Source organism: Nilaparvata lugens, chromosome X, assembly GCF_014356525.2.
Source record: "Nilaparvata lugens isolate BPH chromosome X, ASM1435652v1, whole genome shotgun sequence".
NCBI classification, from domain to species: Eukaryota; Metazoa; Arthropoda; class Insecta; order Hemiptera; family Delphacidae; genus Nilaparvata; species Nilaparvata lugens.
The window spans coordinates 103,094,446-103,110,440 of record NC_052518.1 but is presented as its reverse complement, the minus strand read 5'-3'; the positions used below and the strand labels follow the sequence as shown (position 1 = coordinate 103,110,440).

Genomic DNA, 15,995 nt, shown 5'->3' with positions numbered 1-15,995 from the left:
ACTTACAAACATGAATCGACCAGCTGATTGTTAGACATTGCGAGCAGCTTTCATTTAAGACCATCCAGATTCCTCCAACATGATTACCTACGATCAAAAAATTATTATATTACTTGCTTGAACTCCATATCACGATACAACTTCGATCCACTAGACCAATGGTCGCCAAACTTATGAGCCTGTGAGCTAGAATAGCATTTATAAATCTTCTAGTGAGCTACCAACGAATATTAAACTGAAGAAAGTACGGTATGCAAAATGAAATTTTCACACTTTTATTGCCTATAAAGATACATTTCTAGTGTTGAAATCTACTTATCTCATAGCAAAAAGTATAACAAAAGTTGAAAATGTACATTTCAATGAGAGCAGTGGAACTCTTTTTGGTCATCAAGTATTTTCTTGATGTTTGGAGTGTACGTTGTAGCCGCCATTCTGATGCCGTTGTCCATCAGTCTGTTCCTATATCATTTTTATGAATTTCATACTTGAAAAAGATGCTTCACAAAAGTAGGTAGAGCTGAACATAACTTTCAACCTCAATGCAACTTGAATAATAATTGGATATTTTTCTTTTGGGACTAGAGGCCAAATATTTCCAGTTGTGGAAAGTGATCTGAGAGACAGATCATTTTGAAAATCCACAAATTCCATTTCAACTGAAGCCTGATATCCACCAAAATGTTTTACAACATAAGCTGCAAAATCTTCTGCATAGTTCTCTACAAAAGAGAATTGATGAATTTTACCATATTTGATATTCTTTTAAAATCTTGAAATCGTTGATCAAACTGTTGTCTCAAGTCTGAAAGAATTGTAACGTATTCTTGGTTATTGCTGCGGTGCTGTGGAGGATTTTTCTCGTCATTAATTTTCTTCAGACTGTGAAAGTGTATATATTCAAATTGATGTTGTTTTCCATGAGGAAACACTATATAATAACTTTGTTATAGTTTAGACACTGTGCTACTTGTAAATATTTGAAAAAACACTTACTTTTCTTGGAGTATTGAGGTATTGAGTACCTCAAATATTTACTTCAAATATTTACAAGTAACACAGTGTCTGAACTATAACATAGTATATATTCAAACTGGACTACATTCTTTTGCACGAGCGTTTCAGTGAGCTACCAAACACTACTCCACGAGCTACCGGTAGCTCGCGATCGACTGTTTGGCGACCACTGCACTAGACAGTCTACTAAATTCATCATTTTTTCTCCACAGGACAAACGTTTAAAGCTGGCATCAAATGATGTCACAAAAATTATCGTAATTTTCAAAGAATATACTGCTTTCATCACTTTTGGAGCCGGTTAAATTTTAAGCATGATTAATTTCACAAGAACCAAATCGAGAAGCCTTTTTTCGGAATGGCCTTCTTTGATTGGCTCTAGTGAAATTAATTACGATTAAATTTAACTGGCTTTTGTTCAACCGGGCCGTTTCATTGAACTCTTCTTTTTCTTCTTCTTCTTCTTCTTCTTCTTCTTCTTCTTCTTCTTCTTCTTCTTCTCCACTTCCTGTCTTCATATTTTCTCTATGATGTTAGTCACCTTAAGGCTTGTGCAAAGGCTAAAAATAAACTTTCTACTCGTGATATTTTCAAAGTTTTTCGATTTGTATATCATCAAGCTATCAAAATGAAAAAGTTTTCTCAGGAAAACATTTTTTTCTGATTATTACTTTTTGAGATATATGAGTGCCTAAAGTTTGAATTTTTGGGACAGAACATTTCAAATTCGGTAAGAGATAAATCCATGAGATTCATAGGATAGATTCTTCATGGTATTGTTGATCTAGTAAAACAAAACTTTTCTGAAAAAATCAATTTCTAAGATAGTTATTCAATTTACTAAAAATAACCAAAAATAACTTTTAGTCGAGTTATTTTTGGTAAATTGAATAATTTTTTCAAAAATTGATATTTTCAGAAAATTTTTGTTTTACTAGATCAACAATACCATGAAGAATCCATCCTCTAAATCTCATGGACTTATATCTTACCGAGTTTGAAATGTTCTGTCCCAAAAATTCAAACTTCAGGCGCTCATATCTCAAAAAGTAATGATCGGAAAAAATTTTTTCCTGAGAAAACTTTTTCATTTTAATAGCTTGATGGTATACAAATCGAAAAACTTTGAAAATATCACGAGTAGAAAGTTTATTTTTAGCCTTTGCACAGCCTTAAGTTTGACGACTTATGCTTGAAGACCCATCTGTTTTACCGTCCAGACGCAACGAATTACATGCTCCGACTTTTGCTTGAGCAAAAGACTGAAGCTAAACTTGAGCGTCTGAACCGGGCTTAAAACTAGATAGAAAGAAACTAAGGGGTCGATGTCAAACGAGGCAAACGACAGAAGAGTCCTGCGACAGTCGAGACCAGCGACGGTAGAAACCGGCGACATTCGAGGCCAGCGACGGTAGAGGACTCCTGAAAAAGTGGCCTCAAATGTCGCCTGCGTTAGGCGACAGTTGAGGCCAATCTAATTTTTGTACAGCCCCGACAGTCGAGACCTGCGACGGTAGAGGACTCCTGAAAAAGTGGAATCAAATGTCGCCTGCGTTAGGCGACAGTTGAGGCCACTTTAATTTTTGTACAGCCCCGACAGTCGAGACCTGCGACGGTAGAGGACTCCCGAAAAAGAGGCCTCAACTGTCGCCTGCGCTAGGCTCTACAGAATGGTAGACAGCACCAAAAGAATATTATCATTTGATTTGTATGGATTTACCAGCAATTGAATAATATATTATATCCCATTATTCCTTCCATATCATGAATAAGTATTGCAACTTTACAACTGTAAATAAACCTTAGTTGCTTCATCATAAAAAACTAAATTTTCAAACTCGTATTGCATTATGCCTCCTTCATTGACAAATCTAAATATTTATCTATCTTCTATCCATATATAAGACGAGATGGTGTCTGTCTTTCTGTCTGTTTGTATGTGAGCTCATCACACTTGAAATACTTGACTGACTGTAATATAAATAATACAAATACTTGACTTGGCTGTAATTCTTCACAAAGATGATCGTTCTGAAAATCCTTCAAGGATAAGCCCTATCTACCTTCAAAGTTCATATGCTTTTTTTATGAAGGAAGTTTCCATTATTTGGTTTACAACAAATCAGAAGTTATAATCATTACAAAATGTATTTTGTCTGGAATCGCAGTAGGATGTGTCCTCAACTGTCGTCTGCTGCAAGCGAGTCTCTAATTTTTGTACAGGCCCGACAGTCGAGACCAGCGACGGGAGAGGACTCCTGAAAAAGAGGCCTCAAATGTCGCCTGCGTTAGGCGACAGTTGAGGCCTCTCCAATTTTTGTACAGCCCCGACAGTCGAGACTTACGACGGGAGAGGATACCTGAAAAAGAGCCTCAAATGTCGCCTGCGTTAGGCGACAGTAGAGGACTCTTCAATTTTCGTACACTCCCGACAGTCGAGGCCTACGACCGTAGAGGACTGTAAAACAGTCCTCTACTGTCGCAGGCCTCGACTGTCGTCGGTCTCGACTGTCGCGCCCCCAAACTAAGTAGCAAGAAACTACTAAACAGATATTAATAGAAATAATATTTATTTTACTATTAGACTATCCTACTATCATACTAAGCTGCCTACAGACTTCAGCCCCACGAACACATGCATTCCACTTTTCATCAGCTGATTATAATATACATCACAAACAGTAAGGCAGAGAAAACTTCTATAACTTGTATTCTGTGACATTATTATAAATTGTATTCTGTGAGTAAGGTTACTAAGCGTAGCATCAACAAATCAAACATATAATAAACGTAGCATCAGCTGATGAAAAGTGAAAAGCGCGTGTTCGTGGCGCTTAAGTCTGTACGAACCTCTACATACAACAGTGTCATTCGAACGAATGCTACTCAGAAGAACAGTATTCAGTCTAAAACCGGAACTGGTGAACAGGACAGTGGATGGATACGCTACGAGCGAATTCCATTCACAAATTTTCGCAACAGAACCTCGCACTTGTGCAGGTGGTTCCATCTCGATGGATAAGCTTTGTAGATCGAAATATCGTGAGATAAAGTTAGGGGTGAATGGCTGTAAAGTATTGAACTTCGGGCTCAGGATGCTGCGTCCAGCATGAGGATAAGTTCTGGCTTATCGAAATAATATGCACATAGTTGAGAACAATACGGTGTTGATATTGAAAACAATGAAACCGAAATTCAAAAGCTGAAGTTGGCGCGGTCACCCTTACTAACAAAGACCATGACACCGTTGCTGCATCCACGACAAATGGTGTTGATTGAGCTTTGATACACGCTTATTCATACCTTTTAAACAATATTCCGTGACTTAATTGGAATCAGAGTTCCATACAACCCGTATAAATCTGATACAGATCTCCTATAGAACAAAGAAATTGGTATTAATTGGAAATAACCTTTCACGTAATAGTATTTAAATAATTGACAAGTCAGTCAGATAGAAAAATGTTTATGAATAGCCGAAATTACTACAAATTAATTATTTCATACACTCAGATTATACTAGAATACACTTATCGTTACGGTTAAGTGCTGAAGGGAGGGTATCCTTGATTGATACCCTCTCTGAGAATGGACTTCTCAAAGTCCAAACTTCACCGTTTCATGTGAAAACATTACAGTAGTACCTTAACTTTTGCATTTTTCATCATTATTCTTGCTCAATATTATTGTAGAACTCATCAGTTTAATATGATCCACCATGTCACTTTACCGCTACTGGTATTTATTTTTAATGCTAGAACGTAAGTTGAATTATGTTTTGTTAAACACATGAATAAAGGAATCTGAATCGTAATAGATACGAGACGCGTTTGTTCAGATTTGGTTATTGAAAACGTCTTGATATTGACATAAGCACTAATCTATTGAAACAATTTGAAACACTAGTTTTGGATTTTACACCATCGCCAGCTTTGATACACGCTTATTCATACATTTTATGCAATTTTCCGTGACATAATTGGAATCAGTTCCATACAACCCGTTTAAATCTGATACAGTGCTCCGATGGAACGAATAAATTGGTATTAATTGGAAATAACCTTCCACGTAATAGTATTTAAATAATTGACAAATCAGTCGGATAGAAAAATGTTTATAAACAGCCGAAATTACTGCAAATAAATTATATCATAACTCAGATTTTACTAGAATACACGTATCGTACTAGATAGGAGACGCGTTTGTTCAGATTTGGTTATTGAAAACGTCTTGATTGACATAAGCACTAATCTATTGAAACAATTTGAAATACTAGTTTTGGTTTTTACACCATCACCAGCTTTGATACACGCTTATTCATGCATTTTAAGAAATATTCCGTGACATATTATTAGAACCAGAGTTCCATACAACCCGTATAAATCTGATACCGAGCTCTGATAGAACGAATAAATTGGTATTAATTGGAAATAACCTTTCACGTAACAGTATTTAAATAATTGACAAGTCAGTAGGATAGAAAAATGTTTATAAACAGCCGAAATTACTGCAAAAGAATTATATCATACACTCAGATTTTACTAGAATACACGTATCGTACTAGATAGGAGACGCGTTTGTTCAGATTTGGTCATTGAAAAAGTCTTGATTGACATAAGCACTTATCTATTGAAACAATTTGAAATACTAGTTTTAGTTTTTACACAATCACAAGCTTTGATAAAGGCTTATTAACGCCTTTTATACAATATTCCGTGACATAATTAGAATCAGTTCCATACAACCCGTTTAAATCTGATACAGTGCTCCGATGGAACGAATAAATTGGTATTAATTGGAAATAACCTTTCACGTAATAGTATTTAAATAATTGACAAATCAGTCGGATAGAAAAATGTTTATAAACAGCCGAAATTACTGCAAATAAATTATTTCATACACTCAGACTTTACTAGAATACACGTATCGTACTAGATAGGAGACGCGTTTGTTCAGATTTGGTTATTGAAAAAGTCTTGATTGACATAAGCACTAATCTATTGAAACAATTTGGAATACTAGTTTCAGTTTTTACACCATCACCAGCTTTGATACACGCTTATTCATGCCTTTTAAACAATATTCCGTGACTTAATTGGGAATCAAGAGTTCCATACAACCCGTATAAATCTGATACAGTGCTCCGATGGAACGAATAAATTGGTATTAATTGGAAATAACCTTTCACGTAATAGTATTTAAATAATTGACAAATCAGTCGGATAGAAAAATGTTTATAAACAGCCTAAATTACTGCAAATAAATTATATCATACACTCAGATTTTACTAGAATACACGTATCGTACAAGATGGGAGACGCGTTTGTTCAGATTTGGTTATTGAAAACGTCTTGATATTGACATAACCACTAATCTATTGAAACAATTTCAAATACTAGTTTTGGTTTTTACACCATCACCATTATCAATCTCCAGTAAACTGAAAGCAGTAAACATTGAGCAGTATATGGGTGAAGCCCTAAGATCGGCCATTAACTATCGATCAATGAACAGATTGATTGATTGATTGATTGAGTACTTTATTTATGTAGATTACAATATATACTGGCTTATACACTTATATACAATAGCTTACAATACAGCAAAATTATAGATGAATTTACATAATATAGACTAAGAAAATAATTATTGAACTGTATATGATATGAAAAAGCAATTTGTAATATAATAACTATAATATAACTATATATAATAACTATATATATATAACTATATATAATAACTTAATTGATAGAGGTGTAACAACGGAAACTAGTATCTCCGAATGTGTCCGGTACATTGAGAATATAATTCTCATAAGCTCTAATGGGACGATTCATACTCACTCGGTCATGCTCATAGTCCAATCAGAACTCATGGAAATTCACTGTGCCGGTCATATTATTCTCTGTCAGTGACAAGTGAGAATCATCAACTCAAGAAATGGGTTCAATTTATACTCATATAATATCACAGTAATGAAGAGAATTTGTGGCTAAAATCTCAAGAGAATTGTAATAATTTGAAATATCGAATTGTGCAGAAGGCTTCTTAAAAAATGAGTTTGCAGCTCTTGATACGGTGACGTCCGATGAGCGATTTTGGGGGTTAGCAGTCCACTGAGCGATTCATTGTTCAGAATAACAATAATGATAGGCGGAAGCTATGGATGGGAGGACTTGGGTGTCATTAATCATCAGGGACAGTGACGGAGGAAGGCCACAAGCGTATGTGTATACTCTCAATACGATATTGATGATGATGATGATGATGATGATTGAATCAATTGATGGATGGATAGATAGATAGATAGATAGATAGATAGATAGGCTGCCTTTATTTTAACCTGGAGGGCGAAGTTAGGGCGCAGCCGGCCCTCTCTTCCACTTAACCCTCCTATACAATTCTAATGCATCTACATCGCAAACAACATAAGGAAATAATCTCTTAAATAAAATAATAAGTAATATGATAGAAAAAATATGTATATATAAATCAATAATTGAAAAAAAAACAATTTCATTTAATTTAGTAGAATATATTTTAGACTGAAAGAAAATAAAAAAAAAGTTAGAAAATAGAGTTATAAAATAGGATTTTTTTTAATTTTTTTTATTTTATGGAGTCTGTTGTGAATAAAATATGGAAGCAATTTCGCTTTTATATGATATTGATGATGATGATGATGATGATGATGATGATTGAATCAATTGATGGAGTCTGTTGTGAATAAAATATGGAAGCAATTTCGCTTTTATATGCTATTAATTATGATAATTGAATCAATTGATGGAATCTGTTGTGAATAAAACATGGAAGCAATTTCGCTTTTATATGATATTGATGATGATGATGATTGAATCAATTGATGGAATCTGTTGTGAATGAAATATGGAAGCAATTTCGCTTGTATATGATATTGATGATGATGATGATTGAATCAATTGAAGGAATTTGTTGTGAATAAAATATGGAAGCAATTTCGCCTTTATATGATATTGATGATGATGATGATTGAATCAATTGAAGGAATCTGTTGTGAATAAAATATGGAAGCAATTTCGCTTTTATATACCATCTATAACGATTTAAGATTGGCATAAACTTAAAATTTGTGATAGCTTGTAGATGTAGATTTGCTTCAGATGTGGAGTTGATCTTAAATCTTCTTGATATCTGTGTGATACTTTATACTTATATATTTGCAATAGTGTTACTCATTCACTTGAAGAAATGCAGATGATTGATAGAACTTGTTGGAGTTTTATATATAAATATAATATACATAGGCTATAATGAAGATGAATTTGAACTGTTCGAAGCTGAAAGCTGTTTGATCTTTGCTTAACAAATGATTCCTTTTTATGAGAGATGGTAGGTACTGATTCAATCATCATCATCATCATCATCATCATCATCAATATAAGATCGTATATATCGATCGTATTGCGAGTATACACAATATCGGGGAACCGAGCTTCGCTCGTTATTTTTATATATATATATTGATAAACCAGAACACAATCCTCTAAAATGATCGTGTTTATATTTTACAGCTGGCTATACGTCAGCTTATGAATTTCGGGGATGCGATATTTTGATTTTCCACAGAATCACTCGCTCACTTTTTACTATCCACAGACGACGAAAGTCTCAGCTGTTTCAGCCAAGGATGAATTATCCTTTTAATGTCGTTCAGCGAGTTTTCCCAAGGATAAGACCTAGTGCAATCGGATTTTTATAACATAAACCTACTATGTTCCAAATTTCATGAAAATCGTTAGAGCCGTTTTCGAGATCCGTTGAACATGAATAACCAGATAACCAGATATAAAAATCTGGTGTGGCGCACTCACACAACTTTCATTGCTCATTGAACTGTAAGCCCCATTCTTGAAGGAGAATAATTTAGGGGAATAACATAATGACGATTGGCAGCAATATATTTGACACTACGATCAGACTACTGTATGTGTATATATAATTGTTTTCAGAGTACTTTTTCCTTTGTGTAAATTGTGAAATTCGATTATATTTTTCAAAAGTCGTCAAAACAGCTGTTCTACAGATGAAATATCTTGACAATATGTTCTTTTTATTAACTGCTCTACCTACCTACCTCATGCACAAGAAGGAGATAATAAAGTCCATTTTTCAAGGATAGGGTGGACCCCCATTAGTTTCCCAGAAAGGAGACTCATGCCAGTTAATAGAGCTGATAAATAACTTATACAGGATATGAATTTGAAAATAATCGGTCAAGTCGTTTCTGAGAAAATCGTGAAAAACATGGATTTTTAGTCATTATCCGCCATTTTTCTCATGAATAGTACGGAGCTCCTGAAATTTTCCCAGAAATGAGACTCATGTCAGTCGATAGGGCTTATGAATAAGCTATCCATGGTATAAATTTGAAGAAAATCGTTAGAGCCGTTTTTGAGAAAAACGTGAAAAACATGGTTTTTTAGTAATTATCCGTCATTTTTTCCGCCATCTTGCATTGAATTTTATTGAATTTCTCATTGTCGGATGCTCATGGTATAAGGACCTCACGTTTGAAATTTCAAGTCAATCGGTTAATTAGGAATGGAGTTATCGTGTTCACACACACACACACACCACACACACACACACACACACACACCACACACACACACACCACACACCACACACACACACACAACACACACACACACACACACACACACACACCACACACACACACACACACCACACACACACACACACACACACACACACACACCACACACACACACACACACACACACACACACACACACCACCACACACACACCACACACACACACACACACACACACACACACACACAACACACACACACACACAACACACACACACACACACACACACACACCACACACACACACACACACACACACACACACACACACACACACACACACACACACACACCACACACACACCACACACACACACACACACACACCACACACCACACACACCACACACACACCACACACACACACACACACACACACACACACACACACACACACACACCACACACACACACACACACACACACACACACACACACAGACCAACACCCAAAAATAATGTTTTTGGACTCATGGGACCTTGAAATGTATAGAAAACTTGAGATTGGGGTACCTTAATTTTTTTGGAAAGCAATACTTTCCTTACCTATGGTAGTAGGGCAAGGAAAGTAAAAATAAAAACAGATATACAGAAATTGCTTGCTTAATATATTAGGATACGCTGTTGCCTTCCTCCGTCACTGTCCCTGATGATTAATGACACCCAAGTCATAGCGTCTGCCTATCCTTATTGTTATTCTGAACAATGGATCGCTCAGTGGACTGCTAACCCCCAAAATCGCTCATCGGACGTAACAGTTGATACTTGAATTTTTCGTCGTTGACTGGGAAAACCAGATATAGACTGAGTCGAAGGTCTCGGGATACCTCCCCTTACTCTGGTATGGCAATGGATCTCATTTGAAAATAAAGGCTCAACCTTCAGTACTGCCAGTGAATAGATAGGCCGATCCACCAGTTGCTCCTTCACCATGCGCTAAAAGTTCTTATTTTCCGCAACCTTCACGAACTTGGGCAGCTGATTAAATAATTCAAGTGCTTTGTAAAAGCTTTCCTGAGTACCACTCAATCTCCGTTAAATCTAATTTTTCCATAAATAAAAATTAGATGTCTAATCTTCCTTTTCCATAAATAAAAAGTAGAAATCTACCTTTTAAAATTGTTCAATCACAAAGACTCGACTTGATAATGGCATTATACAGCCGAAACGTCGTGATTGAACAATTTTAAAAGGTAGATTTCTACTTTTTATTTATATTTAAATGTAGCTAAAGAAAAAATACACAAAATTTTCCAGTTTGGTGAACAAACACATTCTTTTCTTCAGGCTCTACTTTGTCTTTTACACATATTTTAACGAACAATTTATTGAAAACACAAATTTTAAATTGTCAACCACTGTTTATTATTATAAATTATTATAATATATACAGAACCAGGTTTCATGGCTTTACCAGTCACATCTTCAGCTGTTTGTTTGCAACAAACTACTACAATGCAAAGAGTAGTTGTAAACAAACAGCTGAAGATGTGGCTGTTCAGAATTTTCTGAAAAATGGCCTACAGTGTTAGAGGCGGTCCGAGAGGGAGATAGCCTAATCCTTATTTCCTTTTTCTGAAGGCAATAACATGTCCAAATCAAAAATTCCATAGGTTATATGACTGTGGAACAATAAATGGTAATGCTGTCAGAGGATATTCTATTGTCCCCACATATCTTAAATTTCAGTGTAGATGAATTGAGAGTTTCATGTAAGTCTGAGAAATGTGTGTGTTCCATTTCATTCCTTGTCAATCGAGAATCCCAGTAATTTTACTGGCTCATTAGCACTGTTACAATCTTCATTTGTCAGAGGTCAAATCAGAATTCGAAACTATCATTCAGATTCCCCTTTAAAATTTGACGGAATTATTGATAAAGAGCGATGATTGTCATTCAAAATATTCGACAGGTTAGATCACGTGAATGGAGACTAGATGTTTTTTGACTACGACTATGTCCTGTGATAAGCAAATTTGCCTCTGCATCAATAGGTTGCAAGATTTACCAATTTTTGCCAATAATTGTCGACTTGAATTAAGATTTCTGATAAAGGGAGTATTAATTTTGTTCAATACTTTTTGAGGGAAAAGATTCCCCTTGCCTGAATCAACCAAATCTAATATGTTCTCAAGTTGGCCCGTTGTCATAGCAACTGAAAATCAATCAAATTCAATGCAACATTTCTCGAACGTTGACTATTTATCGAGAGGAACGATACATTGATTGCCAGATTTTATAATTAAAAATTACTGTTGAACAATTTAATCTAAATTCGAGGAAGAATTTCGATTTATAAAGGTTCAATTAGTGGAGGACTCCGAAAACGACGAATGTGATTTCTCGATCAGATGAACAAGGACATTTTTCCAATAAAGTCTGATCAAGCTTATGATCCGATTCCTCACTAATTTCCATTGATTAAAAATTCAATTACATTACTAAAGCTTCACCGGGCTCGAAAATTGATAAAATAATTAACAAAAGTAATTATTTTTTAATGAAACAGATTATTTGACAATTATCAATTACTCAGTGTCTACACCCACGAGCATCAGCGATTGAATTCTCTGTCAATAACTCCAGTCTAATCTAACTTTAATAGCTAATAACTGAAGTGCAATACTTGGACCAGCTTAGTTCAATGGCATCAGTGGAAAATCCACCAGATAACTCAATAAATTGAGTAAAGTGATCGAAAAATTTTATACATCTATAACAGACTAGCTGGCCCGGCGAACTTCGTACCGCCAAATAGTTAATGCATCTCATTACAAACTTTAGCTGGATGCACACCTGAGGAGGCGCGATGCGGCATTTTGCATCCAGGTGCTTCTTGCTTATATTGGTTTGAATGGAAGAACTCACACACACTGAATCGGGCATGGCGTGGAACGGTGTGATAAGGCAATCTCCATGAGATCAACTCTTTGTATCACCAAGCCGCGCCTCCTCAGGTGTGCTTAGCCTTAGCCTAATCTGATGCACTATATTTTTATGAAAATTATCCAACAATCAGTATTTACATTTACATCTCAATATGGACTTCCTATGTGCTTAGTTAGTTGTTCAGCAGTTTTTATTTTTAGATATAGTTGAATGCAGCTTGCTAGGGAATTGAATGGTATAACTCCTTGCTGCTGATTTTCCCGTGCATATTCTGAATTTACAGCATTTCGAGTTCTACGACCCAAGTTTGGTCGTCGTTCGCACCGCGACATTATTATTAGAATTAGAATTTTGTGAATCAGTAGAAAGAAAATAGAAAAACAGATCTACCAACGGCTGTTGGATGACGCAATGATTATAACAGCTGATCTTTATTTCTGTGTGTGGCCAGCTCACAAATCTTCTCCCATAAGGATTACATGTAAACTTTGAAGGACCGTAGGAAAGAGTCCTGAAGTCTGATAATAAATTTGATATGCCATAAACCTGGTCCTGAACATAACGAACACAACTAAAAAAATCATCAAATTCGGTGCAAAAATAAAAAAGTTATGGAACCCATGTCAGAGGTATTTATTAAAAAATGAAAAAACATTTACAACATGGAAAAAAGTCCTTTACATACTTGGATTAATTTCCTTAAACTATCGTGTAGCATCCCACTACAGAGTTTATGTTTTGAATATCAAAATTTGAGGCTCGATTTTTATTTATATAGATTATAAAGTTATTATTTAAATTATTACATATTAATTTCGAAGCAAAAGAAAATCTTGTGTCAGAGTTAGAGATTCTTGTTGGCCGGCCAGGTTACCCGAGACGACTATAGTGAGGTCCATGTTTGGGACAACAACGTTGCCAATTATCTGTTTTGCTACTGCCTTCTATAGAAGATAGCTGATACTGGTACTGTGTATCTGATCTAATATTAACTGTTAATTCTTGTACAATTCTAATTATTCATATAATAATCAACTGTATTTCTGTATTTCAATCGTCTAGACAATATACTCTTTAATGATTAGAAAGATAATAAATTTTCATGATCGAGATTGAACATTTTGTTAAAAAATTATATTTCTACAACGATCTGGCAACGTTTACGGAGCTAGAAAAGGTTAGTGCTATATCTGCTTTGTCGAATGGTAGACAAGGTGGCAACAATGTTAAACAATGTTAATCAATACTGTCATTATTTATTTATATTATTTATTTATACATTGATAGATACAATATAATTCTCAACTATGAATGATTGGGGAAGGAACAACAGGCTTGAAGCCCAAAACTGTTCCTTCCCCAAAATTTAGATAGATATGTAACAGCTGTGCTTAGTGGAAAGTTATCTGTATTTTTGGCTTCAAAATTTTTTAAAATAACTTAATTTATTCAATGTGCGGTGATATTAAGTGCAATATATTTGACTATAATTTGGTGTTTTAATCATTCTGAATTCAAATTTGGAATTCATATTGAACTTTAACTATCCACAGTAAGAATATAACCTATTTTTATGGCATGTTATTATACAGAGTGTTTCAGAAGTACTGTCGAACATTTTAGGGTATTGTTCCAGGATTATAGGAGACTACAAATGCCGTATTTGAAGTGTCCAAAACTCAGCGATTATCCTTATAGCTGCCATTTTGTTTTTTTCACTTAGGAATTTTTATCTCAAGAACGAAATGTTGTATTGATCTGAAATTTGGCATGAATATTTATGCTACGAAAACTTAAGTTTAAAAAATAAAATGAAAAAGATTCTATGTGAATTTTCAAAATGGCGGCCATTTAAAATTGTTGATGGCAAATTTCACGAAAACCGTTCACTTTACAGAAAATTTATAATAGACAAACAGTTAGTAAATTTTAACAAGATTTCAAGGATACCTTATTTATTAAGATTGATTGAAGAATAACAGAGAAATTAATTCTTTTCGTACTGCATGCATGACCACTTTTCACCATTTAAAACATCAATATCAAAATTTTTAACTCCAATTGTATTCAAGATGAATCTTTGAAGCTTCGTATGTCTCCATATGGCCATCCATCTGATTTTACAATGTTTTTCAGATGATCTTGTTTGTTCATGGTCATGCATGCAGTACGAAATTAATTAATTTCTCTGTTATTCTTTGACCAATCTTAATAAATAAGGTATCCTTGAAATCTTGATAAAATTTTACAACTTTTTTGTCTCCAGTAAATTTTCTGTAAAGTGAACGGTTTCCGTGAAATTTGTTATCAAAAGTTACCAATGGCCGCCATTTTGAAAATTTACATCGACAATTTTTCTTTTTATTTTTTAAAAATGAGTTTTTATAGCATAAATATTCATGCCAAATTTCAGATCAATACAACATTTCGTTCTTGAGATAAAAAATTCCTAAGTGAAAAAAACAAAATGGCAGCTATAAGGATAACCGCTGAGTTTTGAACACTTCATATACGACATTTTGTAGTCTACTATCATCCAGGAACAATACCCTAAAAATGTTCGACACTACTTCTGAAACACTCTGTATATCAGAATTTAAGAACAGAATAGTTTTGGGCCATGCCTGTTGTTCTCTCCTGATCATAGTCATATGATTTGTAATTGTATTAATAAATAAATTGACCAATAATAGGTTATGTTTACACTTCATGATTTTGTCCAATTTTGAGTCCAAAATATTTATAATTTATAATTTAGAAAAGTTGAAACCCAAATAATGTGGACCTCACTCTACCAGAATGGTTTTTAAATGTTAAATAATTGACCGAGCGAAGTGAGGTCTAAGATTCAAGTCGACGGTTTGGCATTTCTCTTGATGTTCAAATGTTTGAATGTTTATATGTTGCGCATTCACGGCGAAACGCGGAAATAGATTTTCATGAAATTTGACAGGTATGTTCCTTTTTAAATTGCGCGTCGACGTATATAGAAGGTTTTTGGAAAATTTGCATTTCAAGGATAATATAAAAGGAAAAAGCAGCCTCCTTCATACGCCAATATTACCGTAAAAATCAGACTGTAGAATTATTCATAATAAATCAGCTGTCTAGTGGAATATAATACTACCCGTTCAAAAACATCGAACATCTTGAAAATGTATCTTTCCATCAACGTTAGTAGACAGTTGACTATAATACTACCCGTTCAAAAACATAGAACATCTTGAAAATTGTATCTTTTCATCAACGTTGTAGACAGTTGCAGCCAGACCTGATAACAGCGCTCACACTCACATACCGGGACGACACGTCACGGTACGATAGGACAGAAAGCTCTAAGTTCATTTAGGATTTTTTCTAGACATTTTAAATTTGTAAATTATTTATTAATTTTTGAGAAAACATAACAACAGGTCAATGTAACTTAC

The 15,995-nt window shown here is 34.6% G+C and overlaps 1 protein-coding gene across 6 annotated transcripts in view; it reads right to left on the bottom strand.

Annotated features, from left to right (window-relative positions):
* LOC111052909 (catenin delta-2) overlaps positions 1 to 15,995 on the bottom strand; it is a gene marked incomplete at its 3' end in the record, with an annotated part of 143,475 nt that overhangs the window by 101,952 nt on the left and 25,528 nt on the right. For 5 of the 6 annotated variants that reach the window (XM_039442891.1, XM_039442894.1, XM_039442895.1 and 2 more), the window contains 1 exon segment: positions 7 to 87. In XM_039442891.1, coding sequence (XP_039298825.1) covers positions 7 to 38 — 32 coding nt within the window. 6 annotated transcript variants of the gene reach the window in all.